Source organism: Chenopodium album, chromosome 20, assembly GCF_948465745.1.
Source record: "Chenopodium album chromosome 20, dcCheAlbu1.1, whole genome shotgun sequence".
Taxonomy (NCBI): Eukaryota; Viridiplantae; Streptophyta; class Magnoliopsida; order Caryophyllales; family Amaranthaceae; genus Chenopodium; species Chenopodium album.
In genome coordinates, this window is record NC_137853.1 from 27,586,232 (window position 1) to 27,599,909 (window position 13,678).

Here is a 13,678-nt window from a genome sequence, read left to right on the forward strand (position 1 = left end):
TTACACTTGTTAAGGTGTAGTAGGATTTGAATTCCTGACTGTTTGGGGGACCTTGAATTAGAATTGATTCTATCATCACGCTTTTTTGTAAGAAACAAGTAGGGAGTCGCCAATGAGTTTTAGGAAAACTCATAAACCTCGTTCATGCCTTTCTTCCATGTGGAAATCATGGAATAATTAGCACAAATCGTAAGTTTACCCATGCCCAAATTGATCTATAAACCAGAAATAAGTTCGGCAGCGAGGGTACTAAATTAATGTTCCCTTTAGAGGGGAATTGTTATCCTAGCCCTAGTGCGGCCTCTACTAGCTCTACCTTTTTTACAATTTCATCACCAAATAATATATGCAACGCGATACCTAAAACTATGTTAGTTGATTTTATTTACACATACCAATTCACGTAGGAATTACATCGTAATGTCGTTATTTTTTATTTAATCAAATTCGTGAAAATGACAAGAAAATAAACAATATTCGCCTTGGCTTAAGTGATCAACCAACAATTATTTAATTCAATTCTAATCTTATTTAACGCAAGATACTATGTGAAATTGATTAATTAATTATCTTAAAAGTGATCAAACAACACTAATTAATTAATTAACTAGTATTTGGGCCCGGGCGATGCCCCGGATCATTACTTTATTTTCTTGTAATTAACTTTATTATACATATTAAATATTTTGTATCAAAAAATAACATAAATATCACATAGCTTGGTGGTAAGATGTTTAGTAGTTCTAAAATAAGAGGTTGCAAGTTCAAATCTTGTGGAGACTTGTTTTTTTTATTATTAGTTATAAGTGCATTACATTCAATGAGAAACATATAGAAAGGAGATCCACGTGGCATTGAGTGGGTGATGACATGGCGTAATAAGACATTGATTGGATGATGTGGCGCAATGAAGGGATCCTCGTGACACATAAACTGTTTTATTAACGCCTTTTAATATATAGTATAGATTAGGGTTCTTTTAAACTAGAAAATAAATGTGATTTAACTAAGTGCTCGGGAGTTTACCACTTCTCTTTGCAAGATCTCCGTTTAGAACACTTATGGACTCCTTCTTATTGGGGAACCTCCACTGTAGTAACAAAATATCAAAGGGGTGAGTGTTTAGGACAAGAGGGGCTAGGTTGCACAAGTTCACAAGTATTTTGCCAGAGTTAGTTTTAGGTTATTTTCTGTGTGTTTAAGCTTCGGATTAAGCCTCTATTTATAGGGGATGTATAGGTTTAGGTTTTGAGCATTCTGCCGCAGCAAGTGTCGCGCGCAACAGGATGAGTTGTGCGCGGCAACCCAGCGCAAGTGATTAGGTTGCGCTGCTACGGGCAGCACAACTAATTATCTTGCGCGCGGTTTTATGGTAAGATTCAATTTTATATTTTTAGTATAATTATGAATCTTCCACAGCGCAACTCTGAAGGTTGCGCTGGGTGCGCACGGCAGCCCAACGCGACTGTTTGAGATGCACGCGACTTTTTGAGATGCATTAAAATTTAACCTATGCGCTCCTAAATCCGTCATTATTGGGTTTTAAGCACGGGCTTAAGCCTAATTATGATCGGGTTTAGTTTAATTGGACCTTGTTTTGGTTTTATTCTTTAATTCGGGCTAGTCTTTTATGTTTTGTGGCTTAACCAGTTATCCATAAGCATTTTTTACTTCGATCCAACACGAAGATGGTTGTATTTATCGTTATTGCACTTCCTGTCATGATAGGAGGCCAAAAGTAGATGTCTACAAGTAGCATAGAATATTTTAGAGGCAGAGGATCTGATGAAGAAAGATGTAGATGGTTTAATAAGGACCGCCGTCGAAAATCATCATATTGATATCTTAGATTAAACTATTGATATCCAACATAGAAATAATGTTGACATCTATATCTAATTATCTATATCTATGTCTATATCTATATCTATATCTATATTAAAAAGCGTGCCTAAAACAGAGTATGTGCCACGTGGCACCTTTCACACGTATTAGATATATACCACACCACCTTTTACAAGTATTATATGCCACATCAATCAAATTGCTTATTACAAGGTTTGAACACAAGACCAATAAGAATTAATTTAATGTTCTCACCATCTTAGCTATCGTTTTATCATGTTTCATATTCAATTAAAATATACTAAATAATTTGTATTAAACATCAATTTGAGAGCACTTATTTAGTTTCATAGTTATTATTGTTCACTCTTATTTTAATTATGTGGTTAATATTTTATAGGTCAAAAAATATTTGTTGATATTCAAAGTAAAACTCGAGGCATCGCCCGGGGTACACACTAGTTAAATATTTAAATGATGATATCAGATGAGTCTAGGGTGGGTCTTATAAGGGATAATTTTATCTGAAACTCATATCCAAACTATCAATTTGAGAAGCAAACCCACACGAATAATAAAAAAATGAAGAAAATAGAAATGTTTTTTTTTTTTTTGTCAAACCAATTGTACATAGTTAACTTTTATCCAACCAAATAAATGGTGACACATCATCATCAATTCATGCTCATGCACTTCAATTTTTAAGGATGGTAAGTGAGTCTTTAAATGTGTGGAATTGAAGACAACCTTGCATGAAAATGAAAGTTGATGGGGCAAAGTCTAAATATGATTTTATGTTTGAGGGATAAACTCGCCTATGCTTGATCCACTATATGAAATTCAATTATCCTTTGCCTCTCCTCCTTTCTCTCTCCAAAACCCTAGCCTCCATTGTTGAATTTTGAAGGGATTTCCATCGATTTTAATCGGTGGAAAGCCCCAATGTTTGTTTCTTTATTGTTTTTTTAGGTTTATAATAATACTTCCTCCTTTTGGGAGGAACTTTTCTCCCTCGAAAGAAAGGATTTCCAATCTCCTTCGAAAGACAAGGGTTTTTCGACCTCTTTCGAAAGACAAGGTTTATCTCCTCTTTTTGAGGGAGAAATTTCTTAGTTTTGAATCCATGGTAGCAAATTTAATGGATTGTCGTGAAATTATTTCATTGGTGAAAAAGTTATCAAGTTTTCGAATACGAACTGATAAATCAAAAGAAAAACATCCTCACGGCTACAAAGGATCGTTAGATTGTCTCTCCAACAAGGCTGTAATTTTCAGCGATATAAGCGAGAGATGCTCCGCAGTGCAAGATCTACTCGACAATCGTAGTTTTAATGAAGGAAAATTCTATTTGATTCAATATCTTATGTATTTGTTAACGTCGAATCTCTATTGTAGATGTCGTATGACTTTTAATTAATGAAATATTTTTGCTATTAAAAAAAAAAAAATGAAATTCAATTGGTGAAGGATATATGTGGCATGTTCTATGCTAGTGTTGATTACTCTAGAAAGGTTGATGAAGTACACTGCGCTTTAACTAAATTATGTACCTCTTATCTTGATCTTATTGTTATTATTATTTTATCTTCTATCCAAAGTACATGTTCTACTTCAAGCTCTCTTTCTCGCTCCTATAAGAAGGCTAATTTTAGAAAGCTTGTTATATTTAAAATAATTTATAAGTTTTATTATGTTGAGTACTCCCTCCGTGTTTTTTTAAGTGATACATATTGACCGGCACATAGTTTTAGGCAATTTAATTGACTTAAATAAAATTAGAGGTAAGTGGGATAGTGGAGTATTAAGAAAATTGTTAAAGAAAGATAGTGGGGTTAATAGTTTATTGAAAAGTAATATATGTGAGAGGAAAGATATAATAAAAAAAGTAGTAGTGGGTTTGGGTGGGGACCATGAGAGGAGAGAGATATAATATTTTAATGTATTGTTTTGCTAAAAAAGGAAATGTATCACTTAAAAAAACACGGCCGGAAATGAAAAATGTATCACTTAAAAAAACACGGAGGGATTATACTTTATTGTGAATTCTTATTGAAAATTATTATATCAAGTAAAATTTGGTATAAATGCAAGTGCAAGCTAAGCGAGGGGGATCAATTACATAAGTGCTGACGGATTTGTCGGTGGTTGTTGGTGGTGGTGTATTTTTTTTATTTTTTTTTATTTTTTTATTATTAGATTTTAAATAAGAAAATTTGTTAATTACTACCTCAAAAAAGGGGTCTTTGTGAATTACTACCCGCAAAAAAAAAGTTGTTAATTACTACCCTAAAACTGATTAATTTTAGCAACTACTACCTTTTTTACTAATCAGCATACTTAAACTCTTAATGATATTATTATTCATCTAATTACTAATTAGTAGCTCTTAAACCTTAATTAATTAGGTAAACCCTAGCACCACCTTCCCACCACCATTGCACCACCTCCGGCGGCCCCCCTTTGGCCCTTTAACACATCCGATAGCTCCTCCACCATGAAATCCACTCCCCGCACTCAATCCCCCACCACGAAACCCACCCTCCCTTTCCCCCACCACAAGATCCACCCTATTCTTGTTCCCCCCACCACGATTACCACCTCGATTCTGCTTCCCCAACACACAATTCCCACCGCCTTTTACGATACCCCCATCCCCTACTCGTGGCGGCCCTGACCCCCTACCCCTCGCCGGAAATCCTTGCTCAACCAACCCTAATCTTCCTATATCCCCTTCCCCCCTAATCACCACCCTAGGGTTTCAATTTTAGGGCTTTAGGGTTTTTAATTTTGGAACATTAGGGTGGTGATTAAAGGGGGGAAGGGGGTGGAGGAGGCTTAGGGAGGGCTTAATAGAGTTATCTAGCAAGGGGGAGGGGGCTAGGGTGGCTAGTGGGTGGGGAGGAGGGATTTTTTCGAGGGTTGGAGGGATTGTTGGGGGGTTTAGAGGTGGTGCAATGGGTGGTTTAGAGGTGGGGTGGATGCCGGGGCGAGGGTAGGCTGTCGGAGATGGTGGGGATAGAGTAAGGGGGCTGCCGGAGGTGGTTTAGTGGTGGTGTTAGGGTTTATTTAATTAATCATGCCTTAAAAGTAACTAATTATAAATTAGCCGGATAATGATATCATTAGTAGATTAAATCACCTAATTAGGAGCTGATTAGGAAAAAGGGTAGCAATCTATACAATTCATCAGTTTTAGGGTAGTAATTAACAACTTTTTTTTTTGCGGGTAGTAATTCACAAAGACCCCTTTTTTGAGGTAGTAATTAACAAATTTTCCTTTTAAATAATTTAATTTTTAGAGAGATAAAATGAGAGTGAATGAGTGTCTGATAGTAAAGTTAGAGAGTGAAATATGAGAGTTGTGAGTGTCGTGCAGTGAGTCGTAACTATTTATATGTTAGAGATAAAAATGAAAATTCCTTAAAAAATACGAGCGTTCCCATGTAAAATGGGAGCGACTTTTAACAACCCCGGACTAATTGGGCCTCCATCAAAACAAATCCCTTGTCGGGCTTCACCAAAAAAACAAACTCAACTCCATTCTCACATTCCCATTTCCATTCACCTCAGTTGTTCTAGTTCTACACATTCCTTCACAAAATCACAGCAACTCAAAGCACCAACAGGAAGAGAGAGAAATGGGAAGGAAGAGTTTCAAGGTAGAGTTCGATGAATCCCCACCAGATGACTTCGATCCAGCAAACCCATACAAAGACCCTGTTGCAATGCTCGAAATGCGCGAGCATTTAGTTCGTGAGAAATGGATCGACATCGAAACTGCCAAGATTCTTAGGGATAAGCTCAGGTGGTGTTACCGCATTGAGGGTGTCAACCACCTTCAAAAGTGTCGTCACCTTGTCAATCAATACCTTGAGGCTACCCGCGGCGTCGGCTGGAACAAGGATCATCGCCCTCACTCCCTCCATGGTTTCTATTTTTCCGCTAATTTTCATTCATTCAATTGATTCATTTTTGTGTATATGTTAGATTTATTTTGAAATTGGGTTTGTTTTGAATTAGGTCCTAAAGTGGAATCAGTTGAGGCTGAATGATTTTGACTTGGTTCTTGCATTATTTGAGGTAATTCTTCTAACCCCTTTTGTTTAGGTTATATGGGATTGACATTAGGTATTCTATATTGGAATTGGGTATTTTTATGCAAAATTAATAACTTGTTTAAAACAAATGGAGTTGTTTATTTGATGGGTTGTTTTCGAATTCGTGGTGGTTCTTCTTATATTGGATGATTTGGATCAATGTACTACATGATAGTTTTTCTGTAACTTGATTTTTCTGGTGTAGATGTTTGTAGTTGGGAATAGGATAGAAAGATTATTAGAGCTTTTAGGTATAACTATCGACGCATTTCTCTTTTTCAATGTGTCCTAATTATGGGTTGTCTCGGCATTTAGCTTTGAAATTGGATAAGCTAAATTGAACTCGTACCTTTCAGAGATACATATTGCCCACGGCATTTAAATTTTGTGCCTTCGATTTAGTTAAGTGAAGAATGGTTGAATCTGATGAAACTAAGGCAGATATGTTTGCTTTAGATATTGTTGTTTAGAGGGGTAACAGGGTGGTGACTTATGCTATAGACAAATAGTTCCCTCTGATCATTAATTTGTTGCATATGGAATGTGTTGCGTTATGGTGGTGTGGAGTGAATAAAGAACATTGCACTGTGCTCCTGAAAGCTATGTATCTCTCTAATCCTCTAGTGCCAAGTCAAAGCTATTATAGTTGAGTTTTCCCTGAACACATATTACACCTTTTGCACAAATTGATTGAAGGGTATGATTGTGTTCATATGATAGCAACTTTGATGAATTAATTGGTTTTGAAATTCTTTTGCAATTTTCCCATTCGAATTTCAAGGGTAATTTGTGAGTATAGCCTATTTTAAGGTGACTTAGTATATGTTACTCAAATTTATTGTTTAAGGGTTTTAGATTGAAGTTTGGTGAAGCACGAGCTCTCTGGTTCTTGTTGAATGTTTATATGGTGGCTCATAAGGTTGTATTTGAGTGCTCAGTTCTTGCAAGGTTCCTTTAATGTCCAAACCTAGCGTTAGGCTGGTGAGAAACATTTGACACTAATGCCAAAGCTTTTATATGGTTTCCTAATTTTTTTAAGGGATCAAATTGAAGTATTCTTTTTCATTTGAGGTCTTGGATGTGTTTTAGGTGTGGATGAGGAAAAATGTTTGGAGTGTGTTGAGAATTAATGGAGGACTATAAGATGAAGTGATAAAATAGCGAATCACAATACAGATGGTCATAAGCAGCGTCTTTTTGCTCAATTGTTTTGGGTATTTGGGGGATTAGTTGAATACCTAATGGAATTTTGGTATTCATATGAGATTTGGGTTTCTTTGGAAGTTATGATTAGAGAGTTTGCATTATATGGCATAGCATATTTTAAATCCTGCATTGGTAACTATTGGTTACAGTAGATAAAAAACTGCACAGAAAACAAAATTATTGAGTGATTCTTGTACACTATTGTGCAGAGTGCAAAGTGAAGTGAACTGTCTCAGTTTTGCTTTGGAAATCTTCCAGTCTTTAAAATGAAATCTATCTTGATTCATGATCATAGAAGAAGAGTAGATATGGCTTGTAATTTAATATGTACGTAGAAAAGTAGATCTGAATCATGTATTGGGTGAACTGACGTATTTGCTATCGTCAGCCACATATTTCTTTGAAGAATTTTGCAAATTTTTGCATCTATATTTTCATATTGAAATTCTTAGCACTCATGATACTTGGACCGGCACTGGCATGGAGCCATGATATTGGCTTGAAAATTTTCTTTTTTCTTAAAAGTTACAAGGACAATATCAATTTGTATCTTAAGTTAAGATACGTATAAACTTAAGAATAGATGGTAGTTTTTATATGAATTTATCAATGTTTTAACGAGCTTTTTAAAATATTTCTTTGTGAGTAGATTTTAACATCTGGCTTTTGCACAGAGATTAAAGATTATAGAATTGTAGATGGAGAGAAGTGTAGAAGAAAGTGTAGGTTTCAAGTGAAAAATAATTATTTACGGGATTTGCATCCCAAAAATAGAAGTATAAAGTTTTTTATTTTATTTTATTTTATTTATTTATTTATTTATTTATTTATTTTTAAGGATGGAGTAAGATAAATGAGGAGAATTTTTCAATAATAACAGAGATGAACAATACGTGTTAAAAACAATGCTTTTCACTATCTAACCTACCCATAATTTTGACTGTGATTTCCCTCAACCTTCTTTCTTCTCTTCCCCCCTACGCTTCTTGTTTGTGGTTCTATAGTACTATAGCATTATTTTCTAAATTTTCATTCCTATCTTTTTCTGCTGAAGGCCTTTCATTTGACCAGGCCTTAATTTATAGATACCTCCATTAGGATTGTCTCACTCTAAGCATTTGTCGCCCCAATCTTATTTTCAATCTTCCTGTCAATTATTGACTCCAAATTTTGCTTTAAATATGTGTCCTAGTTCTTAAAATCTGTTTTTTTTTTTTAGTAGCTTTGTTACTTGAATTCTTCAGAAGCGCTGGATTGCTTAGAAGTATATAAAATATAAGTGTCTTTTGTATGTTTTCTTATGATATTTCAAATATCATTCACAAGTGTGCTTCTCCGTCAGGTATTCATGTAAAAGACTAGTTTAAAAAAATTTATTATGCAAAAATGGAAAGAAAATTAATCTGATTTTTCAATTATGGCCATTGCTCGCCAACCCCTTCCCCCTAGTTTTGGGCATATATTGTGTCCAAATCCAGGTCATGTAATGATATCAAATGTGTAGAGCAGGCCTTTGTCAGTGTCTGAACATCATAGGTTATTATCACTGAACCTTCGGCTATCTTTTCTGATCATCATAGGTTATTATCACTGAACCTTTGTCTAGCTTTTCTTAGATTTCTAATATTGTTGCACCAACTTGGCATGATCTTCGGATTATGATTTTGAGTGTTTATGTTGGCTAATCCGAGTATAAATATGGGTGGAAAATTATTCTGTTAAGTCCTCAAGTATGAATATAAATATGTGTGGAATTCTTAAGTTCAACTTTTGGCAAGCATGTGGTGTCTTTTTCCCTTTTTTTTTTTTTTTTTTTTTTTTTTTTTTTTTTTCCGCTTCTCATTATTCTTTCATTCTTGCTCAAGTAGAAATATATTAGGGTGCATTTGGTTTGGGCCTTTGGGGTCTTCAAGAAAGGCTAAGGGAATCAAAAGGGCTCTTTCCCTTTGTTGCTCTTTATTAAGACAATTTAATTATTCCCTTTACCCTTTCCATTCCCCTAGTCTCCTCTACCCTCATCCCCCCCCCCCGAGGTTTTTCCATTCCCTTCCTTCAAACCTCTTACACTGCAACAGGCACCACCCCAACCTGACCATGGCCACCACCCACAACTTGACCACCACCAGTCCACCACTACTGTCAGCTACTCACCATGAAACCTGCCCATTTACCACCGTGAAACATACCCACCAGCCAGAAATATCCAACACCCACAAAAATCAACCCAAATACCACAAAACCACCTGCCCAAACACCAAGAAAATGCAAGTGCCAACACGGTAGCCACCAGAGACTACGTGCACTATACCCAAAAAAGAACAAAAAAAAAAAACAAAATTGACCGCAAAATCGAATATGTATACCCCAAATACATATTCATGGCACGAATTATGGTTGTAGGTGGTCCAATTTGACTATAAAAACTCTAGGAGTTTTGTAAGTCAAATTTACAACTAAAACTTGTGTGAATGGTCGAATAGGATTGGTGGTGAGGGAAACAATCAATTAAAGGCGGTGCGGCGCCAGTGGTGAGGGAAGCAAATGGGTGAACAAGGAAGAGAGCAAGAAGATGGTAAGAGGAGGAAACCAGGAGACACGGTGGTGGGTAGCTAAGCAAGGGGGATAAATTGTAATATTTTGTGACCTTTGTGTTATGTGAAACACATGACCAAACAACATACTACAACAAAGGGATTTACATTCATTTCCTTCCCTATCCCTATCCCTATCCCTTTCTTGATTCCTGTCCTTTTTCCCTCTCCTAACCTAACAGCCCCTTAGTCTGAACCTACTTCTGGGTTTTTGGTCAAGCAAAATAGAAGAGAGAGCAACACAGGAAGTTGGTGGATTAGCAGATTGCTTTTTTAATCTTTCCTATTTGTGCTTTAGTTAAATGAAAATAGAATATGGAGGGAGGCAGAAGATGGATTCATTATATTATATGAAGTATTAAATAGATTAATTACACAGAACATGGTCAGTGACGTGAAACAATAGAACAGTTTTCAGTGAGCAAAAGTTTCATAGGTTGTATGTCGAACTTTGGTTCATCTCTGAATTTTTAGTGGAGTAAGATCCAAACAATACTTCCTCCATCCCACATTACTTTAAACACTTGTCATTGGCACATAATTTTCGGTTATAAGTTGTTTGGTTATCAATTTTTATTTATTGGATATATGTGAAACAAGATCCTCAGGTTATATAATTTGATACTTTGTATATCAATAGTATCCTAGTATATATGATATAAGATAGTGGGGCCATTTTTATAGAATGTGTGTGTGTGTGAGAGAGAGAGAGAGAGAGAGGGGGGGGGGGGGGGAGAGGGGGAGAGAGAGGGAGAGAGAGAGAGAGGGGGAGAGAGAGAGAGAGAGAGAGAGAGAGGGGACAGATGAAAAATGTTTAATACTATTTACCAAAAACAAAAAAGGGTGTAATACTAATTTGGGATGGAATAATAGGAAGACACATGCAATTTTACTGCCTTGGTTCTGTTGTTGTTCAAGGACCACCTGCTTTTCATTTTAATGGCTAGCTGGATTAGAATCCTTAGTCCACACTGAAGGAATTGCCTCTGTCCATAATAATAGGCCATAATTTTAATTTTTAATTCATCACAAAAGAATAGACCCACTTATTATTAGCTTGGTAAGTCAAATTACCATGTTACCCTTAGTGGTACCTTTGTAAGCTATGTTACTCATACATGGGTATGAGACTATGAGTGCGGGTATGGGTACATATCCAAGTATCTAATACATCAAGGTTGATAATTTTAAGGCACGTGAAAACTGTCCTAAAATCAGACATGGGTACAGAGGCAGGGCATGAATGTTACACATTCCAGTTTTTAAAGACATTTTGCATACAAATACATTTACACACATTTTAGGCATACTTTTTTATTATATTGAAATGATTATATGAAGTCTATTTGTGAGTAGTTGAGAACATATCGCACATGTTCTTCTTTTCGTTTTATATTTACATATTGAGCAAGGATTCTATAATTATTTTTATATCCTTGTCAGATTGTGTTGAGTCTTGAGTGTTTTCGGCAGACAAATTGAAGAGTCGAAGTAACATTACCTGTCAAATTCCAAAGGAAAACTATAAGGCGGGGATGTGAAATGTTGACGATTAATATATTGATGGATATTAGGGTTATTTTTCTAGATTACTTGAGAATGAGTGACTCCAAATGAAATGTAGCTTATCATTTAAAAACAAAACTAGATATAATTATTATTTTTTTATTTTATTTGTTTTGTTTACAGAAACATTAAGGTTCAATGTGACTAAAGGATATAAAAAATAAAAAATAAAAAAACCAAACAAACAAAAGTGCATATGCACATGTATGCGAGTTTGTGTTCTTTTTCCAGCTTGCTTACTTTTACCATCTGCTGTTTTGCTAACCTTGTTTTGTCTAGGTTCTGATTGTGTTGTTATTTAAATTTTTTCAATTTTTTTTTTAATGTCTATCATGCTCTTAGGGTTATCCTCATTCAAGTACCCCTCGACCCTTGTCGCATTAGTAATGTAGAATCCAGAAACGCTTTGCACTTAATAATTCGTTATGTAAGCTATTCCTTGATGCAGAGGTTTATAAATGATTTAGTAATTATTTTGCTGTTTAACATGTAGCTTTTGTATTCAGCAAACAGTAATTCATGATCTGTGTGCTTTATCTTTACAAACAATTTGTTGTTAAACCATAGTATCTGCTATAGAAATCACATATTGTTACATGTTGGTTAGTTTCTTAAAAGATATCTGTCTTTTGTTTGCAGATCACTAAACCTGGTACAATGCTGGTGGAGTAAAGAATGTATTGGTATAATACTGCTGGCCTGTTGAAACTGTGCCATGACATTTGCTGTGTAGTTTATTTCATCTCGTTCTCACCCTTTAAAACTTGTGTAGATCTTGATGGATTTTACTTTTGGAATAAATCGTTGTCACCTAGCTTTGAGCTATATTGGATCGTCGTGCTATATGTTACCATGCTTTATATTGCTTACTTTGCGGAGTGCAGAGACGTCGATTTCTTTCTTTAATTAGCAGCATCTCTTAATCTTAGGCATGCGAATCAAATTGGTTTAAAGTTTCAGTGATGTTAATATTGCTTTATCACTAATTTTCTGAAATCTGTCGTAGGAAAAAAACAGATGTATGTAATAATAAGCTAATTCAGGCAAAAACTGTGAACTTTATTCTATTTTGCTCATTGCAAGTTTCAGATTGCATGAACCCTGACTTGAAGGGGGTTAAAATAAAAGAGAAAAATAAAAGATTGGAAAGAAAGAATTGATCGTCTCTTTTGAATCTATTTTAAGTTCCGTTTTACGGGGAACTACTCGAATTAGTCTTCATACAATTGATGCAGAAAAGGATGACCTTGCAGTACCTCAGTGGTTGATTCTTCCTGAAAAAAAACATGAAAGAGAAAGAGTAAGTTGAAATGTGATGAAATATGATAGTATATGAACATGCTTGAACATTTTGTCATGTTGATGTGAAATTTAGAAAAGTATGAAGAGTGACAGAAGATGAAATGAATGGATGGAGCTCCCTTCAGTCCAATGAGCGAACGAAGCAAGTGAAAGGAGTTGCTCCCAACCCATGCACCAGGGCTAATTTACTTGCATTTCATCTCCATAATCAAAACAAAACCCATAATCCTATTCGAGCTTCGCCTTCTTCCGGTTATCCATCATCGTAGTCGCGGAGAATGCAAGTAAATGGCCAGAAATGCATGAAATGGCAGCTCTTTACCACTTCTCAGCCCTCTCTATTGGACTTGAAGGGAGCTCCTCAATCTCTCTTCCTCTCCTTTAGATAATGGTATGTTTTTAAGTTCATCTCCAAAATTTATAATATAAGGTTCCTTTATATAGAAGAATTTAAGTGAGTGATTAGCAAACTGAGTGTTTTAAGAGGTACAGAATCTACTGTAAGATTCATAGGATATTAGGATGTTTGCAGGTTGGGAATCTATTCAGTAATCTTTTTCCCTTTCCAAGGTTTGTTGTTTTTTGTTTTGATTTTATTTGGATTTGAATATCAAATAATTTGAGTTTGTAGAAGGAGTCATTTGTTACATACAATTTGGGTCCTCCATGTTCTGAATTTGTAGGAGTCATTTGTTACATACAATTTTTCGCCCGCTGATGTGTGCTTAGAGTGAGTCTAAATTTTAGTAAATTCATAATTACTGGCTAGTTTAAGATTATTGCACTCGTATCCTCTTAGTATAATCAAATGCAAGATCAACGTATCACATCAAATACACTGCTTATATACTTTATAAATATGTGCATACGAATTAACAAGTATTGATTTCTATTTCTCCATTTGCTAATTCTGAATTTATTTCCGTAATGGTAACATTTTTCTTTATCCAGGCACAAAAATGTTAGATTGTAAAATTTCAATTGTAAATTAGTACCGTGTTGGACACCAGTACCGTATTGTAAGTTAATTTCACTAACAATATTCCGGTGCTTTGTTGAAATTAGTACCGT

The 13,678-nt window shown here is 35.2% G+C and overlaps 1 protein-coding gene across 1 annotated transcript; it reads left to right on the top strand.

Annotated features, from left to right (window-relative positions):
- Positions 1–5,426: 5,426 nt before the first annotated feature.
- LOC145598203 (NADH dehydrogenase [ubiquinone] 1 beta subcomplex subunit 10-B-like) lies at positions 5,427–12,174 on the top strand. The gene is made up of 3 exons (XM_081654524.1): positions 5,427–5,772; positions 5,866–5,925; positions 11,945–12,174. The coding sequence occupies exons 1-2, from the start codon at positions 5,484–5,486 to the stop codon at positions 5,895–5,897; spliced, it is 321 nt and encodes a 106-aa protein (XP_081510650.1). The 5' UTR covers positions 5,427–5,483; the 3' UTR covers positions 5,898–5,925; positions 11,945–12,174.
- Positions 12,175–13,678: the final 1,504 nt, after the last annotated feature.

Coding starts and splice junctions, on each gene's coding strand:
- LOC145598203 (XM_081654524.1), top strand. CDS start 5,484: ATGGGAAGGAAGAGTTTCAAGGTAGAGTTCGATGAATCCCCACCAGAT. Junction 5,773..5,865: donor TCGCCCTCACTCCCTCCATG/GTTTCTATTTTT, acceptor GTTTTGAATTAG/GTCCTAAAGTGGAATCAGTT.